This window comes from Molothrus aeneus, chromosome 5 (assembly GCF_037042795.1).
Source record: "Molothrus aeneus isolate 106 chromosome 5, BPBGC_Maene_1.0, whole genome shotgun sequence".
Lineage (NCBI taxonomy): Eukaryota > Metazoa > Chordata > Aves > Passeriformes > Icteridae > Molothrus > Molothrus aeneus.
In genome coordinates this window covers 50,714,043-50,741,996 of record NC_089650.1, presented here as the reverse complement: position 1 = coordinate 50,741,996, position 27,954 = coordinate 50,714,043, and the positions used below count along the sequence as shown (strand labels likewise).

At 36.8% G+C, this 27,954-nt stretch overlaps 1 protein-coding gene across 1 annotated transcript; it reads left to right on the top strand.

Moving 5' to 3' along the window:
• Window positions 1-119: 119 nt before the first annotated feature.
• MOV10L1 (Mov10 like RNA helicase 1) lies at window positions 120-27,954 on the top strand. The gene is made up of 27 exons (XM_066550229.1): window positions 120-198; window positions 1,276-1,460; window positions 2,566-2,722; window positions 3,127-3,239; window positions 4,036-4,226; window positions 6,245-6,385; window positions 7,278-7,504; window positions 7,636-7,831; window positions 10,336-10,530; window positions 11,759-11,873; window positions 13,195-13,372; window positions 14,004-14,074; window positions 14,451-14,542; window positions 15,285-15,343; window positions 15,885-16,000; window positions 17,094-17,124; window positions 18,222-18,400; window positions 18,912-19,058; window positions 19,779-19,900; window positions 20,691-20,790; window positions 21,189-21,353; window positions 22,785-22,958; window positions 23,724-23,873; window positions 25,475-25,582; window positions 26,269-26,406; window positions 27,164-27,255; window positions 27,750-27,954. Exons 1-27 carry the CDS (start codon window positions 120-122, stop codon window positions 27,757-27,759), a joined length of 3,531 nt encoding a protein of 1,176 aa, XP_066406326.1. The 3' UTR covers window positions 27,760-27,954.

Here is a 27,954-nt window from a genome sequence, read left to right as displayed (position 1 = left end):
GGCAGCGGCAGCCGCGCGAGCTGGAGGCGGCTGCAGGGAGGCGTCGCGCCCCGGCTGGGCCCGCGGTGCGGGTTCGGAGGCGGGCCTGGGGCTCTGGCTCCTCGCTAAGGCGCTCCGGGATGCTCTCTCTCCTTTCTAAGGCGGTCTCCTACTTCTGGAGACGCGCAGATGGTGAAGATGAGAGATGGGCGACCTTTGGTAGGAATTTCCGGCCTGTTGTGGGTTTGTGGTGCAGTTTCTGAACCGTGAGGCTTGCTCGTCCCCCACGTGCCTGGAGCTGAGTGCAGCCCTGTTTCCTTAGGAAAGGATGTAAGGAGGAGATTGAGATGATAGGGCATTATTTTGACTCCAGAGCATGTGCAGTTTTCCCGGAAGTGCTTTTTTAGCCTTTTCCTGGGCAGGACAGGTTACTATTGCTGCTGAGAATATGGAGTAAGGAGTAGGAGCAGTGCCCTGGCAGCCATGAGGGCCGGTCATGTCCTGCTGGGGTGCATCAGACACTGCATCCTTGGTGGGTGGCTGGAGGGGGGGATTGTCCTGCACTGGGACAGCCTCGCTATCCTGTGTGCACTTTCAGATGCCTCAATACAAGACCTACATCAAACCATTACAGTGAGTGTAGTGGAGGCTGGGCAAGACGGTGAAAGGTCTCGGGGGTGTGACTGAGGAGGAGCAGCTGAGGTCCCTCGGCTTGTTCAGCTTGGAGGAAAGAAAGCTGAGGTGTGACCTCATCGCAGCCCACACCTTCGGGAGGGGTGCTGGTCTCCTCTCGGAGTACCAGTGACAGGGCACAAGGACATGGAAGGAAGCTTTATCAGGGGAAGTTTCAAATTGGACAGTGGGAAAAGACTCCTCGCTGGGAGGGTGCTAGTCACTGGAACAGGCTTCCCAGGGAAGGCACCAAGTCTGTCAGAGTTCCAGGGGCATCTGGATGATGTGCTGAGTCATATTGTTTAGTTTTAGGTAGTCCTCTGAGGAGCAGAGAGTTAGACCCATGTGATCCCTATGGGTCTCTTTCAGTGCAAGATATTCTATTAATTTATTTTTTTATAAGGAGCTTAAAGTGTGTTGGTTTTAAAATGTTTGTATTTAACTAGCTTTCTTAATTGTTTGAAACCATAAATTGAGGTAAGATTCAAGACTTAATTGTGAAAATTATTAGTTGGCAACTGTTGCTATTTCCATTTGGCCTTTTGATAGAACGGATGTCCCTTTTTGCATAGCTCTATAAACAAGTGATTTGGGTTTATGTCAACACTTTTCCTTTTGATGCAGATGAAAAACCACTGAAAAGGGTACAAGGAGTAGTGACAAGACTTTGCCATGATTATGGGATGATAGATGACACGATAGTCTTCACAAAGGATGTTGTTACAAAAAACATGTTGCTGGCTGTTGGACAAGAAGTTATTGCCACTGTGGAAGAGGATAAAACATCAGGTGGCCTGAAGGCTGTCAGGGTAAGAGGTGAAGATAACTAGTAGTCTCACTTTCTCCATAAGTACCTTGAGGCTTTGTTTTGGAAGTTACTGTAGTTTTAGCCTCACAAATTCTACAAAATAGGAGAAATTGCAAGCTGTTCACCTAGAGGGGATAAGCTGGAGTTTGGGGGTAATTTTATTGTTTCATTCCATTGCCTTTCAAATTATGTTTAATACAGGTGTAGATGTAGTGAATAAGAAGCTAATAGTTGAGATTATTGCATCAGAAATTTAGTCATAGCTTCTCCAGATCTGTATAACTTTTCTGAGTTTCAGTCAATTTGATGTTATTGTTATACGAATGGATAAGAAGATCAAAGCAGTTTGATCTTGCGCAAAGTTTGCTCTTTTTGCACAGGAGTAATTTATGTTCTTGTGAATAAGAACAGAAATTTTAAAACTTCTTGTTGTATAAATTGGTAACTCAATGTTATTGACAATTACAAAAATGGAGATCTTGCTATTGCAAATGGTAACCATTATGTTCAACAATATAAATCATATAAAATTTAGTATGATAGTATGCTTCAGATTGGATCAGGCTCCAGTAAACTTATATCTGAGGTGGTGATATGAAGAGTCTTTTAGAAGCTGCTCTAGGGGTTTTCTTAATCAAATTACTAAAAAGTGACAGTGTTAGTCTGTATATAAATACATGTAGTGTTTATAAATACCATCTTGAAAACATATTTTTTGCTTTCTGAAATAGTCATTTTCTACTTCCAGTTTTGTACAGACAGATTGCTGGATATGGTGTTCCTGTCAATTGAAAAATCTTAAGTAGACCTAGAGCAAGGGAGGTATGAGAAAGTTTTGAAAAATCAGCATGTAATTATAGCAGTTGTCAGCACTGCAGCATACATCACTCTTTAAAAGAGAAGTTTTAAAGTTTCTCTTTAAAAGAGAAGTTACTGTTTATTACTTACTCTTTTTGTGTCCAAAAAGTAACAGCTATAGTAAGTAATAGTCTTAAAAGAAGGTTTGTCTCCATAAGCAATTGAAATTTTGTGTATTTATTGTAGGAATATGTATTTCATTCTAAGTGTCAACTGTTTAAATGTTTGGGTTATTTTTGTATTAATAGGTAGACACCATCCAGAATACCCAAGAAGAGTCCAGTCCCACTTGTGATGCCTCTGAACTAAATAAGAAAACATTAATTGGCAATATTACCTCTCTCTCTGTGGATGGTGGCTATATTAATCAGAATACATACTTTGCCATGCAAGATGTCTGGGAAGGTGTGTAGGGACTTCTTGTTTCCTCTTTCTTAATAATTTTGTGTATAAAATAGAAATATCTTCTGACAAACTTGCAGTTGTCATCCCAAATAAATTCTAATGGAATATGCAATGAAACATAGTGAAACAGCCAGACATGGATTGAGAAAGCTGCCTGTTCATTCTCACTGAGCACAGCCTGCATTTAAGCAGAAGTTACATGTTAGCAGGTGTATTTTTCAACTAGCATCTCCTATGTAGTTTGCCATAACCTGCAAAGCAAAGGACAGCAAATAAACTTCGGCCTCAGTGGATCCGAATAATGCATTGTTCTGGCTTTTATTTAACTTACACTAATTCTGTAGGGGAGTAATGTAAATGGTATCAATAGTAATTAACCTAGAGAAATGTTCTGTTTTGTATAGATTTCAAACCTTGTGAAGGTGACTGGGTGCAAGCAAAATACTATATTAACTCGACAACATGGAAGACTGAAGCAGTTGCTGTAAGGCCTTTGAGGTATAAACAAGTAAACAAGGTAAATGTTCTGCACGTTGTTTTTGGCAATAGGAATCCTGGGTGAAGTGGGGTTTCAAATTGGTTTCGGTTACAAATATTGGTAGATCTTCTATAACACATCTTTAATTAAAAGATAAAATGTATTAATTCATCCATTTAGAGCATGTGTGTAAAATAATTTTGTAAAAAATAATAATTTTGAAAATGCATACATAACCTTCATTGATCAGAAAGTGTAACTAACTTATCTATTATGAATTGCTGGTTTGAATTCTTGCTATTAGTTATAATGAGGATGTGTCATGATTGGGAATTTATTAAGTTTAATTTATTCAAGTGTTTCAGCTTAAAAACAACCAGAGTGCCTTCTTTTTATTTTAATGAAAACATTTGTTTGCTCTAGTAATGCATATGCTATGCTATGTTTATGGTTTATTGTCTTTGTCTTAACTCTATATATTGAATATTTGCACATCAAGCATACGAAAAAATTTTGTCTCATTACTGCTAGTATGGAAGTGTAAATTAGTTAAGTTGACATGTCACAAGAAAGGTATCATGGTTAAGTGTCATGTTGTAGTATGCACTACAGTGGAACTTAATGCTTCTGTGAAGTACTTGTGTTTCTTTACTCTTCTAAATCTGAAAACAGGCACAGTGGTTCTGGGTTAGGGCTCTGTGTTTATCTCCTATGAATAAGTGAAATTTCAGAAAGCATTTTTGTTAATGCTAGAAGGGCTGCTTCAGGTGAAAAATAGTATGTCTGTTAGTTTAAAAAGATAGTATCAAGTAACAGTGAATACAAACTATTACAGGTTCGCATTTCCAGCATCTGTGGAAGAACTGGGACAATAGATGACAGTATATTTTTCACTTTGGATTCACTGAGACTTCCTGATGGCTACCTACCTCGTAGACATGATCTAGTGAACACAATTGTGGTGGAGAGCAGTCAGTCCTGTTACATTTGGAGAGCTCTCTGCTTGGTGCCAGTCAGCCAGGATGGGTAACATTACTTTGTTCTCTTTATAGCAGTTAGAGACCTGGTGTAGTTATGCAGCTGACATTTTATTGCATCTGTCAAGCAAGAAATACTGTGAATATTTCCCTAGTTGACTAGAAGGCATAATAGACCATTGGAAAAATCAGAGCATGATATGATTTGGCCCTTGTTTGGTTTTTTTTCTCCTTCCAGAAGGCAGGAACATGAGTGCTACTAGAGAAGGAAAACTAGTAGCAGCTGCTCTCAGGGATATTGCTAGGCAGGGAAGGAGTTTTGCATACATGTTAGTAAAATGCCAAGTTCATTGTGCTCCTCTAGTAGGGACTTCACTGTTTGAAAACAAGTCACTGCAAAATTCTTATAAAATACATATTTCTTTAATCTATTTGTCTTAAGTTACAGTGATTGTTCAGATATCTGTCCTAAAAGGAAAAGTTTCATGGTCTTAATAATAGATTCATTCAGCCTGCAAGTATTGATCTGAGAGGTTCTGCAGGGACTTTAGATGTTAAATGTGGCATGAGGAGGATCTGGATACACTGCAGAAGAGGTTGAAAAAAGTGGATGATCTTCATTATGGAGAAGAAGCAAAACTTAGGGAAATAATCAACTACACAAAAGTAAAATGGGTAACTAGTCAATAGCAGACCTCAGCAAAGATCTGGAATTTGACTTTGGAGTTTAAGTGTCTGTACTATGAAACACACCATTACCACCTGAATAAATAGATATTTTAACTGTAAAATCACTTCACATGCTGAGGTCTTGGCAGGATTACGTAGTCTAACTCTGCAGGCCAAAAAGAAATTGTCAATTGGAAAGTCCAAGGGCAGAGCAAAAAGACATTCTGATGTCTTTCAGACATCATCTTTGGGAGATCTCTTGGGAATTTAGCCAAGGCCATATGGCCATATATATGTCTTCAAAGGATCTACAAAGAATGATATAAGCTGTTTTGTTTTCTCTAGAGATAACAGATATAATAAGTTGCACCTAAATGAAACTTGAAGTGTTTACATAATTTTGCAAAACAGTACAAATTGTTCACAATTTGTTTTTCTCAGTTACACCTATTTTTAATGATGGATTTTATATAGAAAATTATTACAGAGGCCAAATTACAAAAGTAGACCTTAGGGTTGATTTCTCAGGTTTAGTGTACATCTACCATATCAAAAACTGCAGCTTAGGCTGCAGTGGGAGACATCTAGTGGGCTTGGCTAGTAAATTGATACAGCTAATGAAAAGCAGCTGCACTCATTTTCTGCTTCAGTATGTCAGATAACTCAGGATTAATGAGGGTGTATACATACTAGTGAGATTATTAAAATATTTCTAAATTATTTCCATGCCACTTTATCTAAATTAATAGTTTCTTAATTACAGAATAGGAACTATGTGAAAATTTGTTTTACAGGTAAAAGACAGGAGTTTAGACCTGTGCTCAGTGTTTTAGACAGGAAAGAGCACATCCCTGGTTTCATATGCCTTTAATAAAAGTTTTCAAGGGTAATTTTTGGTTTTCAGCTGTTTCTTAGTTTTGTCCTCAGTTTGCTGATTAGGAACATAAGCAGAAGACACAAGTACCTAGGGTGAAACACTTCCAGTCTAGTCATTTTATATCTTAGCTGCAGTGCTAATCATGACTTATGCTAAGGAGCTGCTCTTTGTTGTGTGTTTGTTCAGCTCCCAAAGAGAGCCATGAAAATGAAATGACTTCACTCACCATTTGATTTAGTTCTTTAGCAGGGATTTGTTAACTCCTCCAATCATTTTAGTCTTGCATCCAAAGTTTTATGCTGGTTTATTGTGCTGCTGACAAAAGACTTGTTGCTGCTTAAATTAGTTAATCTAATTTTCTTGGAAGTATAAATGGCTGAGAAAAAAATGAACTATCTCACCTTCTTGTTTCTAAATATTGTGACTGTGCCTTGGTATAGTTTCTTAAACTTGTGCTGAGTCAAAGATATTTCCTGAGGCTATTAGTGTTTAAAAACTGCTACTTAAAATTATTTTTGCAGACCATCTGACTCTAATGAAGGTAATGTGGATGAACCTTATGAAGACATAATGAGAGACAAAGGAGAGTTGAAAGTATCAAGAATGACTGACTTTGGAACTCTGAAGCAGGGGGAATCTAAAAGAATGATGGTCTGGATAGAGTAAGCCTTTCTGATTGTTTGAAGATTTCTTTATTTCTATCACTCTATCTCTTAACCTGTTTTACATTCAGAAGTCTCTTCTAGTTGAGCCTTGTGGTTTGTGATATTTAAGTAACCTCCAGATACTATGGAATTAAATTCACACTGAATTTAATGTCTGTAAGATAAGCTTTTTGATATTGAGCATTTATTTTGCAGACAGTGTTTTGAGACTCTCCAGTTCTGTATCTCTTTTCAATCCTAGAACAGTCTTTCCTAGAACAAGGATTGAAGCAAAAGCTTTTACTTGTGTGTTTAACTTAAGCTGCAGATACTCTGCCATCTTCAAAATCTTAGAACAAGAGGACTGTTGCATATTTGTGTATTAAAAGCAGAGCAGATTTTTTTTTCTGTTTTGGTTTTTTTTTTTCTTTTTTGTGAACTTGGATGCTGAAGAACTATGTCAGTGTATCCTTAGGAGGGTTTTGTTTTGGTGGTGGGGCTTTTTTGGGGGTTGGTTGGTTGGGGTTGTTTGTGTGTGGGGTTTTTTTTCACATCTGGGCATCAAGGCTTAAATGAAGACAAACCTGCATATCCATTCTTTGTTATTCTGTGTTCTTTCCTAAAAGTTGGTTACCCAATGATGAACTTTAAGTTCCCATTGTTTATATTATATATGGTATTTGTATATGCTTTATATGGTAGTTGATGCAACCTAGAAATATTAACATAAAGCAGAAGTTCTTGTTCTCATTAGTTAGAAGCAGCAGTGCAATTTCTTTCTGACAGCAATTATGAAATAAGGGGAACTAACCTGCTGCAGACAATTGTATTTGACTTCAGGTAGAAATAAACTTCTCAAGAGCATTCACCCTGCACTTAGTTATGTAACTAATCACATAACTACTTCTAGGAATAAAGGGAGCGTACCACAGTCCTTAATCAGCTGCAGATTAGCTGGATGGGTGAAAGACAAGCAATTCAGTGTTGAGATTCCTCAAAACTGTGAGAACAGTCCATCTTTTCCAATAAATCAAGAAAACCTCTCAAAAGCTGCAATTAATTCATTTAACAACAGTGAAGGAACAACATGTGAGTCATTGAACCATACATCCATTATGAGGAATGGAGTTATTCCAGGTACAGTGAGATGAGTGTTTGAGTGCTGAATGTTAGCTCCTCAGGAGACCAATAGGTTTGTTTGAGAAGATTTGCCTATGTTAGCAATAGAAATTTTGATAACAAAGTTTATTCTTATACATTTACTACAGAAGGAATTAATTTTCAAGATACAAATTTATCAAGGATAAAGGAAAACAATTCCTTGGTGAAAGATGAAAATATGCAAAATGGAGAAAGTGAGCAAAAAAACCAAGTGGAGCAACCAATTAAGCACAGCAATATTACTCCAGAAATTGTGATACCACCAGGTGAAAAAATATCCATAGTGATTATATGCACAGCTGTGTAAGTATTTCTTTCCATTATTTTTAACCAACACAAAGCCAAGAAGTAATGAAAATAGACTTAACAGTTCTGTTTCTGAGCACAGTTCTCTTCTTGGCATGTTGTGCTTTAACCCCAGCTGGCAGCTGATCCCCATTCAGCCACTCACTCACTCCTTCCAGTGGGACGGTGGGGACGATGGGACGAGTAGAAGTGAGAAAACTCATAGGTTGATATGAAGAGAATTGAAAAGGTAAAGCAAAAGCCACTATCAGAAGCAAAGTAAAACAAGGAATACATTCACTTCCCATGGGCAGACAGGTGTTCAGCCATCCCCAGCACAGCAGGGCTCCCTCACACATGATGGTGACTTGGGAAGACAAATGCTGTCACTCAGAATGTCCTCCCTTCTTCCTTCCCGCAGCTTTATGTACTGAGCATGATGCCCTATTATGTGGAATATCCCTTGGAGCAGTTGGTGTCAGCTGTCCTGCCTTCTCCTGTGTGTGTCCCCTTCCAACTCCTTGTGCACCCCTGGACTCCTCACTGGTGGGACAATATGAGAAGGGGAAAAGGCCTTGACTCTGTGCAAGCCTTTTTCAACACTGTAGAAACATTCCTATGCTATCAACACTTTCCAGCACAGATCCAAACCAGAGCCCCATACTAGCTACTATGAAGAAAATTAACTCTACCACAGTCAAAACATGGTGTAGTGTAAAGTAAGCCAATACATATTAGCAAATCATCTGGAAATCTGTGACTTTGAAAGTAGTTACCATTTCACTGCTTGATTCTGAATTTTTATTGAAATAAAATTGTAGCAGCTAATGAAAAAATATGAGTGGGAGTAGGTTACATCTCTAAAATGCCACAGTGAGGTGAAGATAATGCCTGCAGATGGATATATTCTTAGTAGTAAATCCATTGCTCCATGAGCACTAGAGCTAATGCAAATTTCCTCTGTTATGTCTGATGCGTTTCTTCTAGTCTTTAGTATCTTGTATTGCTACATGCCCTGATCTGAAGTTTTCTTGTTCTGTGATGGGAAATTCAAGTTATGTATGCTGAAATAGAAAAGAAAAAGCTTTCTTCACTGAAGGTGTAATTCACAGAGGAAGTGGTTTGCAAATCTTAGAAAACCCCTGAAAAACAAAAAATAGCTGAATATTTTTTGTTTTTCAGGGTTGGTTTTTTTTTTTTGCTATGCAAAATACTTTCTTCATTTAGTTAAGAATGGAAAGTGGCTTTGTGGGAGCTCCTGCATTCAAGTAGGAGTATTACATTTGTGTAACTTTCACTTGCTTCCAGCCGTAGCTGTACAGACTTTGTGTTCCACAGCCATTGATTCCTAGGATGGTAAAGGGATAGTTGGACAGGGGAAAACAAGTTTTCATTCACTGAAGTAATGCTGCAATAATATTCACACTACTTCTCATTTTAAATAGTGAAGTAAGGGGTAAAAAATTTCTTAGGAGGATGATTTCGCTCTAGTTTGGAAGATAGAGCTGCAGGCATGGCTTGCCTTCATGGAGATACACATGTAGAAAGAATGATTTATATTTCGCTGTAAATCCATAAAAGACACAAAGTCTTAGAGTCTTCTAAGAATACAGAATAAGCCACACAAAGCTTCATGGGAGGCTGCAGCATGAAGTTAATGAGGGTTTGCTGGCCACTTAAGAGGCCATAGAGACTGCAAATGTAGACCATAAATTTCGACAGTTTGGTGTCTGTTTTGACTTTTTATATCAGAAAAAAACAGGATATAGTTTTAACCTGAGCAGATAGTCTTAGTTGGCAAGAGTGGTTTTCCTGCCAAAGAGAAGGTAAGCTGGAATTCTTCTGGGATGCATTTGTTTCCGGCACTTGGTAGCGGTATTGTACCATGTAGTTAGGGAATTGCACTGTAGCAGTGCTTAAGTTTCATAGAAACCAATCTGAACAAACCTCCTGTTTTTTTCCCCTGTGTCACTGCCCAAGGAACACTTGCACTTATAAAGTATGTTTTCCAGAATTAGAGGATTTTTCCTACTTTCTCCATTCATGTGTTTACAGTTAAGGTTCAGTTCTGAGTAGCCTTTCACAAGGTGCTGCAGAGCAGTTACTGCAGACAGTGAAGGGATTTGCTTCAGGTTCCTCTGTTGGACCTGTTTGGCTCTTGTTTTGCAGTAGCAGTAATTCCAAGATGTTCCTTGTAACAGAAGTATTAATTCTATGCCCTAGTACGTTGAGTGGAGGGATTTTGCATTTTACCCAAGATTTTGGTGAAATTGTGAGCTTGAGATTTTTGCTGGGATTTTGAGTTGGCATTTTTTGGTTGAGTGGGTTGGGTGGGTTTTTTTTAATTATTTGGGATATCTGGATTGAAGGTTTCCCAAATAATTGAGGTGGGGAGCGTTGAGGAATTACCCTAAATTAGCAATTCTCATATGTAACTGTAATGAGAATTACAGTTCTCATGGCTGGGGAAAATGAGGTGTGACCATGTTGGTTTTAAGAAGATAACTTCTGTTTACTTGAAGGATTCATGGACACAGTAAAGAGCTCCTGTTGCTTGGCTTTTCGGATTTTACTGTTGGGCGCTATATTGAAGCTACTGTAACAAATGAAGAAGAATTACTTATAGCACCTGTACAACCTTATTCTCCAGAAAAGCCTAAAAATATTCCAGATTCTCAGCTAAGGAAGACAACAGTGGCTGCCCCTAAACAAAAAAGGTACTGTCACTTCGAGCATAAAATAATACTTACCTAAGACTGCTCTGTTTGGTATTGTTATATCTGATCTGTAATGCTGAGAAAGAAAGTGTGAAACTGGGAGAATCTCTACATGTTTTTACATATGCTCGTATATGTTGTAAACAAGATGGTTGTGGACATTTCTGATAGGAGAGGTTGTTTTAGTAATTAACTGCTTGATTTCTTTGTAGGTTTTTTAAACAGAATCTCTAATGTGTAGTATGGTAATAAGATAAAACACTGTTTCTTTAGTTATCTACTTAGTAACAAATGTGTTATTGTGGGAAAAAATGGGAAACTGAGAATAGTTTTCTGAGAAAATAAGCTTCTTAATTCTTTACACAACTTTAATGTCTGCATCTGACTAATGTCTCCCATCTTTCATTCAAAACAAGGTTGTCCATCTTTCTTATTGGTGTAGGTCTCTCTTTGGCATTGCTCTGCATCTGAGGGAGTCCTCAGCTCCTCCCTATTTAGTATCACTGGCAGACTTAGTATACCTTCAAATGCAGCTTCCAAGTCATCTGAGAGGATGTTGAAGAAAACTAGCCCTAAGATGGAGCCCTGTGAAACCCCACTAGGGACAGGTCACCAGTCAGATGTCACCCCCTTCACTGTAACCCTTTGTGCCCAACCAGGTCTTTGAGTATTCAGATGTCTACCATCAGGTCCCATAGACTAATAGCAATCCAGCAGGAGCAGCAAATCCTGCAGAAGTTCAGGTTCAACTTGGTGTTTATTGTTCTCAGTCATGACTCTCCAGCTAAGGGCAGTGGCACTCCCTTAGCCCCTCATTGATGTTGAGGACAGAGACAAAGAAAGCATTAAACATCTCTGCCTTGTCTGTGTCCCTGTGTGTGAGGTGACCATCCTCATCCTGTAATGGGCCAATAGTCCTTTTTTGCTATTGGCATATTTTTAAAACATTTTTGTTTTCCCCCACAGTACTGGACAGCTTCACCTTCAATTGAGCTTTGGCCACATGCATTTTTTTCCCTACAGTGTCAAGGAGCATCTTCATAAGATCTCTTACCTTTCTTCCCAGTATAACAAACTTCTCAGTTGTCCCTTTGAAGGAGTCATTAGTCTGTTGTGCGTGTGTATGTGTTTTAGGTTTATAGTCACGATGATGTGGCATGTTAACCAGCTGTTTTTTACGTACATTACTTAAGCAAGCTAAGTGTTATGTTGTACGTTTTCATTTTAGAAATAAGAGAAGGTGGTGTTCAAACTTCCTCCCACATTTTACCATACCAGATGAGTTAAGAAAATGTGTGGAACAGCAATTAGACGTACTGACCTTTCAGCCCCTCCTAGCAGAGGTATGTAAGTGTAGGTTTTACATAAAAATATTTTTTGATACAGTGTTTTTGTTCAAGCGCCTTTAACTTAGGAAGAATGTATAGTCCTTAGTGTAAGAGAAGATGACATAACACTTGTCAGTTAGACTTAAACTTCAGTTTGGATCCCATAACTTCCATGGGTTTCAGTATGTTACAGAATCCAAGCTTACAAAACCATAAAGGCATAAATGGGAAAATCTGAAAAGGGACTTGAAGTATATTGGGGGTGGACATCACAGAAGCTAAACAAAGATTTCTCTGTATTCTCACTTTTTAGGCATCACTGGAAGGGGTTTTTTGAGATGTCAGGAAAGTTGTTATTTCATAGAAAATCACAATCTCTTAAATTACTGCAATAACAGAGGATTCTTTTCTGATTGTTAAAAATTGTTTTTGTAAACATCTTCAGATGTAATTCACTAAATCTTGTTCAAATTCTTCCCACAAGTATTGCAGTTTCAGAATACATATAAAACACCCCCCAAAAAGCTATAAAGTCTTAAGAAGAATACTACAATGATTCCTTCTCCAAAACTTTGCTCTCATTTCTGGTAGAATATGGCTGCAACTCACTTGTTTTTGTAAATTTTAAGTACTTATAAACTGGAGCTGACACTTTTTTAAAATGTAAGAGGCTATATTGTCTGCTGACTAAACACCTCACATTAAGCTTGGGATCACACATTAAGTTAGTAGGTTAGCTATCCTCTCTTAAAAAGGTAGATAAAGCTCTGTAGTGTTTATAATAATTTTACACTGAAGGCCTGCCATTAATGGTTACTTTTTTTAACCACACCCTAACCTTAGATAGAAGTTGGTGCTGTTGGAGAATACCTCTGCAGTAAGAGTCGTTAAGCTCTGAGGGAGAAAATTCAGGTTCTTTCAGCTCGGCGTAAGTCGCATGATCATCAGCCAGGGCCGAGACTGACATGACTCACTTTTCAGCTGTCTCTGTCCATCTATTTAGAATTTTGCTTTCTGGGCATAAACTGAGCACAGAACTCAGTCTGTAGACTGCCCCTGAATTCAGATGGTGAAACTGCTGCTGTAGTAGGGAGAGACTTAGTTAACTCTTTAGCTGAGGGGCTATTGTATTTGAGCTCAAGGACTAAACTAATCTCATTTTGGCTATTAAGCAGGTTTAAAATATTATCTAGTGTATGGATGCATGTATTTAAGTATCTTATTTGGCAATCCAGTTGCTGTGCAGTCTGTCTCAAGAAGTGTTTTGTTTAATGTTAGCAATAGTGGGTTCTGTATCTTAGTGTACAACAATAATGTATACTGGGTTTTTTTTCAGCGTCTTAATCTACATAATTATAAAGCAAACTTTTCTACTCTTTTATGGCTTGAAGAGATCAAAGCAGAAATGGATTTAAAAGATTACTACATGACTGGGGTTACTTTAAAAAGGAATGGGAACTTGTTAGTGCTGGAAGTGCCAGGAGTAGAAGAGGGCAGACCTCGCCTGATTCCAGGTAGAAATAAACGTGAGATAAAGTCAAATGGCATGTTGATCTGTGTTTTCACAATGCAAACTATATTGTTTATTCACTTGTTTAAGGAAGTCTTTCAGATATTTGAGCACAAATTTATTCATTTAGGCTACTTGACCGGGGACTAGGGAGAGGGGACTCAAGGACACTATGTTAGTGTCTCAGTGTTCTAGTGGCTGCTATCTGAAGCAGCATTGCATGTGTCTGTTCTTACAGATGTTTCAGTACTTTAGGATTTTTCTTTTACAATAATCAGTGGGGCTTTCAGCAAAAATAAACTGTGTGATGTAGTAATAGCTTAAAAAGCAATAAGTGTAGCAAAAAGACTGGGAAAGCAGCTAAAATTAAATTCAGAATTTCAAGTAATATAATATATAAGATAGTGTTTTCAAGAGGTGTTGTCTGATGGCATCAATACTAGATGCCTTTTATAATATACAACTACATATGGCATTTCAAAACAGTACTGGTGTATACAGCAACTTTGCTGAAGTTAGGCTCTTCCAAATTCCTATTTTAAACATGCAGAAGGGAAGGAGCAATTACATGCTGCAGTGAAAATGTTACTATTCCTTGTAACAATATTTTGCCTTTTAACTTTGTTTTCAATTAGGTGATAAGGTGATACTGAAAAGTCAGGTCTACTCAGATCATATAATAGAGTACATAGCCTATGTCGCTGAGGTAAGCAAAGTGTTTCTCCTCTTGAAAATACTGTGGTACACAGGTTTTATAAGGAAAGCTTGCAATTCCTGCAGTTACAGACTATTTTAACCTGACTTCTGAGAAGATAGGTTTATTTTATGTATATTTTGAATGGTGATTTTGTATTTTTAATCTATTTTTGACAACTCTAGCTTCCCTATTCTTCTGAGATTATAATCTTTGCCTGCTCTGAAAGCACTTTTAACATAATTTAGATATGTAATATGTTGTTAGAAGGTAAATCTAGATTTACATTTCAGAGTTGGTGGGGGGTTAAGTGCTTTCAGAGATGTTTATTTATGTTTAAAGTACTAAATCTTCATCAGTATCCTGACTTTTTTTATTTTTGTAACAGATATGTGAGGAAGATGTTACTCTTAAGGTTAATGCTGACTTTGAACGTACTTACAACTTGGAGCCCATGGATGTGGAATTTGTTCATTGCAGGTGTTTTTATAAGCTTCCAGAAAGCTGTGTTTAATGATTCGTCTAGTAGAATGACTTTTAAAATATGACCATCACCCGTTTATTTTGGTGGACACAGAAAGACATAATTAAGATCTTGCCAATTTTTTCTTTTTTCTTTCCCTGAACACACCTTTGCCACCATATTCATGGTTAAAAGACTGTAATTGTACCAGTGTCCAAAGAGTTGTTATCTTAATTATTTCTAGATAGCCACACCAATGCCAGACAGAAAAATGGGGAGGAATGAGGTGGGGTGTTTGGGGGTGTTTTTCTTAGGTTTTTCAGTGGTTTTGTTTTGTTTTTTTTTAATGTACTAATATGGCTGCAAGACTATGCAGGAAGTAAAAGTAGCTGGTAGTGATAATCTCCCATTCTTTTATACTTTTGTTTTGTTCATGGGATGTTGTTACCTGTTTAGAGTTACATAATCTTCTCTGTAAATTCAGCCCCGCAAAGAAGTTCCTTGAAAGTGTTGAACACCAGATCATCTTTGTATCACTGAAAAGCTAGAGACTATGTGTGTCAATATTATTCATAGCTAAGCTGTTTATACTTCTGCAGCATATTTCTCAGTAGATTCCTTTTTTTTTTTAATAGACATTTTTATATAAAACTTTTTTTATGCACAGTAAAAGTACCAGGTAACTCATAGGAGTGTGCTCTCACAGTATATGGAAATGTAAGCTTTTACTTTAATTACAAATCTGTATTCTGGTTCCAGTATTCCTAGCAGGCGATGCCAGTTGGCCATTCAGCAAGCTGTGTACCTGGGTGAAAAAGGTACGTTTCATTTGGTATTAAGCTGTCTAGAGGAGTTTCTTTGTGCAGAGTCTTGTGGGTTTTATTGCTTGCACATCAGGGCCTACTGGGAAGAATGCATTGTAATCTGTTCTTACAGGAGTTTTCGATGCCTTAGGGGCTTTTTGGTTTGGTTTTTAAGAAGAAAAAACAATACTGAATGTATAGAAGTTTTTGTCAAAATGATTTCATCTGTCGGCCTTCACAGGCAGGAGAATATGAGGCAAACTTTGTGAACTGTTAGAGCCAACAAGAAATGTAGGAATCATGCATACTGCTATGATAATAGACAGTGAAATGGCCATGCTTTGTGTTGCCTCAGAATTTATTAAAAAACGCTGATTTCCTGTTCCGTGATTGAGTTGAACAATGCATGTGAACCTCACATATTACCACCTTAGTTCTGATAAACCAATTTTGGCAGCTCAGACTAAGCTGATGTATCAACAGTAAAATTAATCAGTGAAACATGCAAAGTGTTTGTTTGAAATTTCTCTACTTTCTCTTTCTCTGCTTAATTTAGTGTTATTTCCAGAAAGGCTTGTGTTACAATCACCACAAGCTATCAAGACCCAGAATACTACAGAGTATTGTGCTGTTGATGATGGCCTTAAACAACCTTCACAGCAGGAAAGTAAGGTAACTATTCTGTAAATGTTCCTTAAAATGGTCATTCATTCAGATGGGTACCAGATACTTACTGTACAGCTATTGCTGGAAGGGAATTGCATAATGGAGTATCAAAGAATCAAAGTTGTATATTCTGCTGCATTCTAATGACAGAAGTTTTTGTTTGCTGCCTGGAGATGGGAGATTTTATGACAGCTGATACTATAAAGCTTACAAAAAGGAAAGTGCATATTAAAAAAGTGTGTGATTGTGGTGGAAATTGTCAGATTTGCCTTAGACTAGTTTTCATAGCTACTGTTGAGCAGATATGTAAGTCCAGTCAATGTGGCAGGAAATAATTTTGTAATAGAAGATAATCATCCTTTTCTGAGTAGATTTACCCAGGCTTAACTGCCACTTATAATATATTAATGAAATGTAGAAAGGACTTTTGGAGGCTGCCTAATTCTCTTTCCTTTTTGAAGCAAGACTGTCACCAGCACTAAATCAAGTCAGCTTGGGGCATGTGGCAGCATTTCTTTTTTTTTTTTTTTTGTCTAGAATTTTCACAGTGTCTGCATAACCTGTACTTCACCACCTTTACTCTCAAGATTTTTTCCTAATTCCCTAATTATTTCACCTGGAGTTTGTGCTTTACAAGAAGAAGTAATCAATCAATCTGGTTTGGAATCAGTATTTTTAAGATGATGTCCAGAACCTTGCCAACACCACATTCCCTACAAGCAGTTTTCTCCTGTGCTGCCATCTAAAGGGACATGTCCACCAAGGAAGATGCATGTATCTTTCAAAGTGGTCTGGAATTTGACTGCTTTTGTGGAAGCAAACAAGTTATGTAATCATGGCTTCAGAATCCTCATCTGAGCCTGCAGAGCATTTGTGAAATAAATGTCTAATGTTAACAGAGCCAAAGTATTAGAAATCTTAAACTTAACATGGAAATTCCTGGCACCTTCTCCTACTACTCTTACCTTTCTGTCTTAATGGTAGGTATTCTATTTAATGGGAAAAAAACTAAAGCTTAGCAACTTCAAAAGTATCAGGGAAGATAGTTGCCTGTCTTCTTAAGGTTATGAACGCATTTATCTTCACTTTCTTTTTGCAGGTCAAAAAAAAGCAGAACAAACAGACAAAAGGTATGACATCAAGGGAGGTGAACATAACAGAGGTGATGAGAGTAACTCTGCAAAAATGCCAACTTGGTATATTTTCTGTGCTTAAATAATAAGTATCACATCAGTAAATCAGGCTCTGCCTTTAAAGACAAATTCTAGAAATACTAGCAGGAAGTTTCTATGGAGGCTTTTGGTGCATGACTTAAACATCTCTAATTCGCAGAGTCTAGAATGATTTGGGTTGGAAAGGACCTTAAAGATCATCTGGTTCCAACCTCGCTACCACGTCCAAGAACACCTTCCACTAGACTGGGTTGCCCAGAGTTCATCCAGGCTGGCTTTGAACACTTTACTTTGGGGGAAGGGGGAGCATGCATCTGATGATATATTTTGTAATAAATAAATAGTTATTTCCCAGTCATTTACTCATGACTTTTTGATCATATTCAGAGTTTTCAATTTGTTATTGGGATGCTGTTTCTCATCTTTGGGAAAGCTTTGCTAAAGATGCTAAAACTTTTTCAAGTATCCCAGATTATTCCTATGCTTTTTTTTGGAAAGTTTTAAATATCATTGTAGTGAAATGCCTGAGAGGAGAGTGATCATGTCATTTTTTATCAAAAGTACGTTTAAAAATTTCTGAGAAATTACCTAGAATGCGCTTCTGTCCAAAGGTTAATAAGATTCTACTGTGGAAAGCTTAAAGCTAAACTAATTCAGACAGGATTAAGAAAAAAAATTCCAGCAGTTGTAGCAGAGGGCTGATATGTAGTACTGGTACCATTCCCAAAGTGCCAGTTACTGGAAGTTTCTCAAGTTTTGCTGTTCTAGGACAAGAAAGTGAACTTGATTCTAAAATTACTGAATAGAGTTTCTATTGGTTATGTAATGAGGGTTCTTTTCTGCTTTTCAGTAAAGAGCCAGTACACTTTAGAAATATGAATGGCTTATTTTCTACTTGGTATTCAATGAAAATGGAATTTTAGAGAAATTCATTGGTTGTTACCACAAAAGGAAAACAAAAAATGTGCAGAAGTATATTGTGAATTAGAATTGCTTTAATCTACATACATTAAAAATATATGTGAGGTTCTGAGATATGCTTGTCTCTATTATAGCTGGTGAAACTGTGGCACTTAAACAGAGAGATGGTGAATTTTTTAATCCTGTGCTGAATGTGCAACAGAAACTGGCAGTGAAAAGGATACTGAGTGGTGAATGTCGCCCAACACCTTATCTTCTCTTTGGACCACCAGGAACTGGAAAAACAGTAACAGTAATTGAAGCTATTTTACAGGTAGTAGTAAATAACAAATCAGTCATCTCTGGTCTTTTCAATGTTGGAACATTTATAGTATTTCTGTAAGTGCTAGCATATTTTTTTCCAAAGGCGTTTTCAAAATACTCTTTTAAAATAATTTTCTACAGCTCCATAAAAGGAGGAAAATCCATCTTCATATGGATTTAACAGAATTCTTAATGGCTTATTTTCAAGCCTTTTTGTCTTTAAAACTTCAGTGAACAGTGTCTACCTTGTGATTCTAGTAGTGCATAATGTATTCATGAAGCACAGTATACATTAATGTGATAATCATTAATTAGTTCTGTTATGGGTACACTCAGTTTGAGACTACTTAGACATGACTGCTGGCAGGAGCATTACTGAACTGCAAAAGAATGAATGAAAATCACACATGTGCAGAACTTTTCTGGTTCTGTATTCAGTGAAATAAAATGGGAATGTTTGCACTATTGCTGCTTCTTAAATAACCTTTTTTTTTTTTTAATGTCTGTCTTCTTTAATGTAGATACACTTTACTCTGCCAGACAGTCGGATTTTGGTATGTGCACCATCAAACGCTGCAACAGATCTGATTTGCTTGCGGCTGCATCAAAGCAATCTCTTAAAACCAGGAACTATGGTTCGAGTTAATGCTGCCTTCAGGTCAACAGAGGTAAATACCTACCACTTAAGGTTTCCATTTTAATATTTTTACCTTAAAATACTGATTTAGTATTTTAACTCTCAGTGGCTATGAGGCTGCTTAGGTTTGCTTAGCATCCAAAGTATTACATTGCCTCAGCTTTTCCAGAAGGTTAACTGGAAAGTTGATCATAATCCTTAATTTGATTGTATTAGCATAAGATCTTCACCTTTTTCTTGCTGTGCATAACTATAAACAGCAAATAGGTATTGGTGGGAATTTAGGTTTTTTTTTTTTGTTATCAGTCCAGGTTAAGACTGCTTGCACAGAAAGTAAGCAAGTAGGATTGTCATTTTTATGCAGGACACACACCTTGTGGGTTCATTTCATATATATACGTATATATTTATACATATGTATATGTATTTACTTGTAAATGTGTATATGTAGATATATACATTTGTATGTATATACATATGTGTGTATATATAGATGAGTACATAAAATAGCCAAATGTTCCATTTTGATCCGTACAGTAAAGCACAGATGTCCTGCATATGTACTATTTTCTTAGGAAAATTAATTCACTCATTTTGCTGTATAAATGGGTGTTAGTCTATGTGTTTTGCTCAGCTTTTAAAACAGTTTTTAGAGAGCTTTTCTATTCAAATTTAAAATTTCTGTTTTAGGCTGGCAAGTTGTTTTATCTTTTTATTTTTTTTACAAGTTTTTTTACTTTTTTTCATGCAGCAAATTGATGACATGGTGAAACCTTACTGCAAAGATGGTGATGATATTCAGAAGGCATTGTGGTCCAGGATTGTAATTACAACATGCAGCAGTGCAGGATTGTTTTATCAAACAGATACACGGTAAAGTACCATGGATAGCAGTATCACTGAGGTGGCTGAATGACACAAACCCCAGAGCTTTTACAGACTGTCTGACCTGTGACTTGGGCTGTTTTAATAGTTTATTGCATGAACCTGTATTGTGTAAGAAAGCAAAGTACTTGGTTTTAGTAATGTTTAAGCAGAAACTTTCCTCATGGTAAATTTAAAAATTATCTTTAGAAATGTTTAAGATATTTGAAACAATAATGTCTCCTCTGCCCCCTGTGGGAATTACATTGCTCTTGACAATCACTTTGGCTCAAAATGATTGCCACACTAAAAATTACAATGTATTTGGTTTTTATCAAGTCACCTTTAATAACTGTAAACAACTGTCATATCAAATTCTTTTACCCAAGGTTGTCTCTGACTTGGATTTTAATTTCAGAAAAGGACAGTCTAAAGCCTTACTATCTCAAGTTTTTTGGCAGAAACAAAGCTTGGGGATTGTCTTTGCTGTACCAAGTTCATTGTTTTAATTCAATATCTTAAGGAAACTGAGAATAAGGGAAGCTTTTCTAACTATCTTAACGTTGGTACAATACTTCAGTTAAAGGTTGTGTATATCAGAGTAAGTAAGTGAAATCAAAGATGAAAAATCAAAGTTAGGGGATTGTTTTTTCTGCATTTCCTTCTTTGCTCTGTGTCTTTGGGGTTGCCTGGCACACTTGACAAGTATGTTAACACAATTGCTGAGGTCAACCACAGGGTGGCAGAATGAACTAATCTGAAAACAGCCCTGTTTCAGGTTAATGTTACTTAATTATAGGCTTGGACATTTCACTCACGTGATTCTGGATGAGGCAGGTCAAGCAAGTGAACCAGAGAGTCTCATTCCTATTGGATTGATTTCAGAAGCTGATGGACAGGTAATTCTCTTAACATCATTTACTGAAAGGGAAAAAGTTTGTTTATTATTTTCATATTTTGTGGATTATGTAGAGTGCAAGCAGCCATTTTCTGGTAATGAGTTTTTTAATAGAGATTATTCATGCATAATATCAATTCTCAACACTTAAACAAGTTTCTTTACGTCTGGAACAAGTCTGTGTTGGGAGGACTGGTTCTATGTGGAAGCTATCAAAATAAAAGATGTGTTCTGTTTAAGACAACATACTTTTGTCCTTTGCAAACAAATGTTTGAAGGAAAGCAGAATACTTGATATGAATTGATCTTTGAATTCAGAAACATGTATGCCATTATAAAATAAAGTTTCAGTAACAATTGTTTTGATCTAAAATGGATGTTTTTAAATTTCATATACAGATAATTCTTGTTGGAGATCCGAAGCAGTTAGGGCCAGTAATAAAATCTAAACTTGCACAGTCTTTTGGATTAAGTATGTCCTTGCTAGAAAGACTGTCATCAAGAGAGCTGTATCTGAGAGATGAGGATGCTTTTGGTGCCTGTGGAGCATACAATCCTTTGTTGGTGAGTTCAGCCTTCCATCAACTTTTTTCAGCTCAATCAAAAAAGGAGAACTGGTGGTTTCTTACCACCATTTTGCTCCCTGATGCTTAATGATAAGTCTAGTTTGAGCATGAATTCTCTAGAAAAGCTTGATTAGTTTGCATATGTAGTCTGAATAGTAAAGATGCTGAGTCTTCCAGCATGGTAAAACTTTTCTTTGAAGGGATCCTCTATTCTTAAGTATCATAAGTCAAATATGGTGCACAAAGCACAGTTGTAAATAATAGCTTAAAATTCTCTTTCACATTCATAGTCCAGGTTTACCATAACTTCATTTTCCACAGATGAAAAAGTACAATTTCTGCTTTTAACATAAAAAGACAAACACAGTCTCTTCTTTGAAGATGAATTTTGCAAACACCATGTTTCACAAAGGGAAGAAGAGAAATTGTTCTTATTTAGTATTGTGTCTTCCTTTGAAGGATAGCTTCCCCAGATTTCTCTATGGGCAAGTACCTAAAATCTATGTTAAGTGGCAGAGGTAGCATATATTTAAACAAGTACAGATGGTTGAGCTGCTTTAATTACTGTCTGAATCCCAAACGTAGGGCTGATGTTAAGCTTCCTAAGATGCCTTCCTATTCTCATGGTAACATACTTCAAAGGACTAAACTGAGAGCAAAAGATGACTAAATGACCATGGAAGTAGAGAAGGGAGGAAATCTGATGGCAGATTTAAGGGTGAAAGTGAGGGTGTTTGGATGTAGGCTTTAGGTCAGGTTCAGCCTGCTGAAAAACCTGTCACAATTCCTCCTAAAAGCTGTTAGTGCAAACTCTGGTTGTTGTGTTCCTTATACAGTGCTTGAGGAGAATTGGCACAGTGAGAGATCAGGAAATGGGAGGGCTTTAAGGATAGGTTTTGACTGGAATATCCTGTGTTATCCCTTTTACAGGACTGGGGTTTTTTGAGCTGGTTATTACTTTCTGGAATGCTTCTTTATGATTATTCTTTCATTTAAAGACAAATACCTTTTAGATGTTTTAAGGTCAGCTTCTGTCAGCTGTTCTGATGCTCCCTGTTTGCCTGTCAAGACTTTTTCAAAAAAAGACATTGAATCCATTGAAATTCCATGGAAATAATCTGACTCTTATAAAAAGGAGAGTGTCTATACATCAAATGTTTCAAGAAACTGGAGAATGACCCATTTGTCTATCATATACATTCAATACTCTTTGTCTCCCCTTTGGAAGGGAAGATGGTCATTCAAAAAACTGCTTTGGTGTACTTCTTACTTACAGAAGACCACAACTGCTGTTTTGGCCTTGAATACACTTCTTTGGCAGCCTTAGAAATGCTAAACACTAGTGGATGGTAAGGTAGTAGCTGTGTTCTGAGAAGTCTGATGAATAATTACCTGTTTCAGCTACAGATTTTGGATTTTGTCTTTCCAGATCACTAAACTCACAAAGAACTACAGGTCTCATTCTGCGTTGCTTGCCTTGCCATCTAAATTGTTTTATCATAAGGAGCTAGAAGTTTGTGCAGATACCTCAGTAGTCACTTCTTTCTTGAATTGGGAGAAATTGCCCAGGAAGGGATTTCCATTAATTTTTCATGGAATAAGGGTATGTAAAATGTTCATACAGTGAACTAAATGTATAGGCTTGCTAGCAGCTTGCTGATTTTTTTAGAATAAATTCTAGAAAGGATATGAAAAAAGCTTAATATGCCTGTCACAGGTAATGCGACTTCCTGACCATCTGGTTTTAAAAACAAATACTTAAGTCACCTATTTGCTAGGAACTTGAACAGCTGCCTCTTGAAGTGCATTGTCGAGACAATTTCATGGAAGTTTAAATTCATAGCAGATGACCAGACTGGAGTTACTATCAGCTGCTCTAGATTGCTTTTGATGAGAGTTTCCTACACTCAGATGGATACAAGCCTCTAAAACTAAAGGATCATTAGAGCTTAACTTGGCAGGGGAAAAAGTAGTACCTTGGGGAAAAAAAAATTCTTTAATCTTCCAAGAAGTTAGTAAGAAGTGGTAATATCTGCTGCTTGGAGAGGCTTGGTTTGGAACTCTTCCACCTTGAAAAAAGCAAGATGGCAGCTTATTAACATGTTATTATGAGTTGAGATATAACTCCTTTGTTGCATACTTAAAATACTTTTGTTATATCACTTATATTTATAAGTGTATAAAAAATAGATATAAAATGTGAGGTGATACTTGTTCTCTAGAAAAGGTGTATAGAGAGGAAGAGAAATTATATATAATATTCCAGCCCTTTTTTTGCATTCAGGAGGTATAAGAATAATGTGTTAATAAGTACATAGTAATTTCTGCACGTGATCTCCATCATCTCATTTTCTTTCCCCCAATACAGGGCAGTGAAGCACGTGAAGGTCGCAGTCCTTCATGGTTTAATCCAGCTGAGGCAGTTCAAGTAATGATGTACTGTTGCCAGCTGGCTCGAAGCGAATACTCTGCAGTCCCAGTGACAGATATTGGAGTGATTGCACCGTACCGCAAACAGGTATCATGTTTAACAGGTCTGATGTCTTCAGAGCCTCAAAGTTGCTGTATTTCATCTCATATATTTATATGGTGGCTGTGTTTGTTAAAGCAGGGGGGGCATATCTTAAAATTCCACCGAGATGTATCCTGATACACAATGTATTATCAATCATTGCAATACTGCCATTGAAATCTAAAATAATGACAGCAATAATGGCATTCTACTGGTTTTTCAGTTTTAAAAATCTACCAATTAAGGAGACCAATTTGGAAACAAAAGCAGATTTTTCAGTTGTTGGAAGTAATGAGTGCAAGTTAAGAGTTCATTATCCAACAGCTGGAACAGCAGTCTGCTTCTGTCACTCTCTGCACTGAAGACTGGATCAAAAGGGAATTATTATGAAGTAAATGGCATGACACCTTGTTGTGGTCTTGAGAATAGAGGAAACAATTACTGTGACTTCTTAGCTGTCCTATAGTCAGACTTGAAGTTTGTAATGTTATTTAAACCTCTAGAGAATGTTAAGCATGAACTTCAAATGCTGTTTTTTATTTTTAAATGTATTTATATCCAGGTGTGTTAAGTATGTGATGTTTACTTTCATTTTAAAAATAAACTTAATTCCCTTTCACTTCCAGGGGAGATTTTGGCCGGTGCACATAATTCTTCTTGGTTTTCACATCTCAGTATTCATAACCTTGCACATGTGGCTTGGGGAAAACACTGCGGTGTATGAAAAAGACCAAGCCCTTGTGAAGAAATCTCACTTGCAAATTAAAGCTTTGCTTTTATTGATCCAGCTGGTCAGGTGCAGGCACCTACCTGTGTTTACAGTTATTTGTTTTTTCAAATACCATAAGTATTCATACTGTTGATGTGACTGAATTTCTTACACTCCATAAACAATGATGTCATATGAGTTAATGTGATTTTGTCCTTCATCTGCCTATAATACAAGGCATATGATAGTAATGTCCACATTAAAAAAGTCACTTTGTATTGCAGGAACACTGATTAGAAAGAAGTCTTTGACTGTAATCTTCAGCTTAGTCAGGCAGGATTTCTTCTTAAATCTTTTGGAGCACTCCAGTTATAATCTCTGAACAACTTTTAGCAGATGGCAGTACAGTAATCCCATATGTACCAGGATCCCAGTAGCTGAGACTCCTTGTTCTCTTTCTCTTTTGGTGGGTACTTAAGATCATACCTCACTTCTACCTTTCATTTTGCATGATGCACCTGGCAAACAAAGGTGGAATCTTCATAGTCTTCTTCTTCAAGGGCTGATGGAAGCTGCTTGTCCTTGGATCTGTCGTATGCGTGGTTTGTATATGATGCTCATTGGAAAAAAAAGGTTTAAGGATCTGAGTTATCTTTAAAATCTGGACTACTAAAAATCTCTCGCCTTCTGTTCAGTTTATGGTAGAGAGTACTCCTTTACCTAAGTTGTGTATTAACTGTGATATTTTCTTGTAGGAAAAGTTACTCTTCTATTTGAAAATCTTATTAGTGAATGATTACTAAGCTTGGTATATGTGGTATGGTTTTGGTTTTAAAGCAGTCCACTCTCAAATGTAACACCAAATTCTCTCAACCACCTTTTTTTTTCCTCTTGATAGGTGGAAAAAATTAGATTTCTTCTCAGAAGTATTGATTTGGAAGACATAAAGGTTGGCACAGTAGAAGAGTTTCAAGGGCAGGAGTACATGGTTATCATCTTATCAACAGTGCGTAAATTTACTGTGGTGCTATTGAGAATTTTTATGTGTCTAATTCTCTGTGTTTCATTTTTCATATAGGCCTTTAAAAAATTTAGAAGCTATATTTTTGTCAGTCTGTCACAGTATTTGAAAGCAGAGCTTATTAAGTGCATGCTTGTAGAGTTACTCTTCTCTTTAAAATATGGATTATTAAAAATCTGTTGCTTTCTCTTTAAATTTTGATAGTAGTACTTCACATTTGCAGCTTGGAGGAAGAGGCCAGGATTTTCTCACTTTTTTTTTTTTTTCTGAGGGCAGTGGTACTGTGCTTACTTTTACTGCTCCACATCATACCATAGCTTTTCAATCCACTATTAGATCTCCCTTAAAGTAGTTCCTTGTATGTACTACACTCTTATTTATAAGAACTCATTATTTAGGTAATGAAAACTTTCTTTTTTCAAAGATAGGTTCAAGTATGGATAAAATATGGGTAAAAAAATAATGAGTCATAGTTTTAGCACACTACTTGCTTTGGCTGTTTTTCCTATGCTAAGAGAAAGCACACTGAAGGAGGCATATTGAAAGACACATTGTGAATTGTCATTCAGCTGAGTGGATTTTTGCAGTAAGGAAATTCTATGTTAAAGTTATACTGTGGTATGTTTTGTTCTTGGCATTTTATTTCTAAAACTATCCTTAATTAATTTTAGGTGCGATCTCAGAAAGTGGTAATTGATGATGAAAAACACTCTTTGGGCTTTCTCTGTAACCCAAAGAGATTTAATGTAGCAATTACTCGAGCAAAGGCTTTGCTGATTGTCGTGGGAAATCCTCACATTCTTGTGAAAGTAAGTTTTGGGTTTATATCTTTGAATTGCATATGTTATTTGCCACAGCAATTGAATGATTTTGTGGTTAATCTGATGTGAGGAAGCATCAGAACATGTTAGGAACTTGTACATTGTCCTCAGTCTGCATTTGGGAATATCTGATCTCCGTGTGTTCCGTACAAACAGCCAATTCAGGCACACACACAGTAGATTTCCAAGCACAAGGGAAATCATGCTCTGTGCATACAGACTCCTCGATCCTTTTTGTCCCCAGCATGGGGGCTCTGGCCTCCTCTCAAGTTCTCCAGCAGCATGCAAGTCCAGTAAGCATGTTCTGAATAAGCTCACACAGTTAGGTTCTTCACAAAATGTAGTTGTATGACTTTAAGTGGAGGGTGGCAGAAGTGATTGTTCCAATTAATGCAACAAATGCCAAGGAGGAGGACTCCTTTTGGACTCATGCATGGTCCTTCCACAGGAATAAGTTCAGCTTGTCTTAATATCTCGTTTTATGTCTGACTTCACGAACAAGGAAAACAGTGTTCCAGAAATGGTCTGAATGAAAATTTAGTTCCCCCACACCTAGCGGGTATGTAATTGAGAGCAGCTATAGGTACCTTCCTCACATGTTGCACCATACTTGGACCATTTGTAGAGCTCTGTTTCTGGAAGAGGTCCTATTAAATCTCTTATATTAATGTACCATGTTAATTTGTTTGAAAATTCACTTCACAGAGCACCATGATTACAGTAATATATTAATTTTCTCTTGTAGGATCCCTGTTTTTGTGCACTGTTAGAATACAGTTTAATGAACAGAGTTTATATAGGTTGTGACCTGCCCACAGAGCTGGAACACCTGCAGAAGTAAGTGTCTGGTCTTCACTTTACCCTTGCCAGATATTGATCATTTTACAGTATTTTTAGAGCTGGTGTCATTTGGAAGATTGATCAGTACAACAATCTGGGTTACCATAGTAGGATTGGATTTTGCATTCCTAAGTAAACATTATGTAAACATAATGGTGTAATGTAACCCTGTTTTCTCCCGCCCCATAAAAGAGTCTGACCATTAATTATTAAATAAGAGCTGTTGTTGACTTTGGTATCTTATGTATCCCCAAATGATAATGGCATACTTGATGATCATTAAGATAAAGGGTACAGCAGAAGTATTTAAGGTGATTTCACTGTAATTAAAAACAAAGTGCTTGAGATTTTAAATATGTTCCTTCTGATAATATGTAATAAATACAGTGTTCAATGGGTATTATATTCTAGATTATACTATTTTTTTAATCAAAACTGTTGTTTATGGGAAAGGTAGGCAAGATTTTTATGTTATTCTCTTTAATTGACAGGTGTGACTAGTTTTTTGGTATTCAAGATGCATTCAAGAGTTTGGTATTCATCTGTTTTGAAACTAAAAACACTTTTGTAAGAAATTCAATCCTGAGGAGATAAGCACTTTTTGTCCTCAGGGAGAGGCACATGTTCTGAAATAGATAGAAGTTTCTGCAAACAAGATTTTTTTTCTTTTAAGAAGTGAAATAGTTGAAATTAATA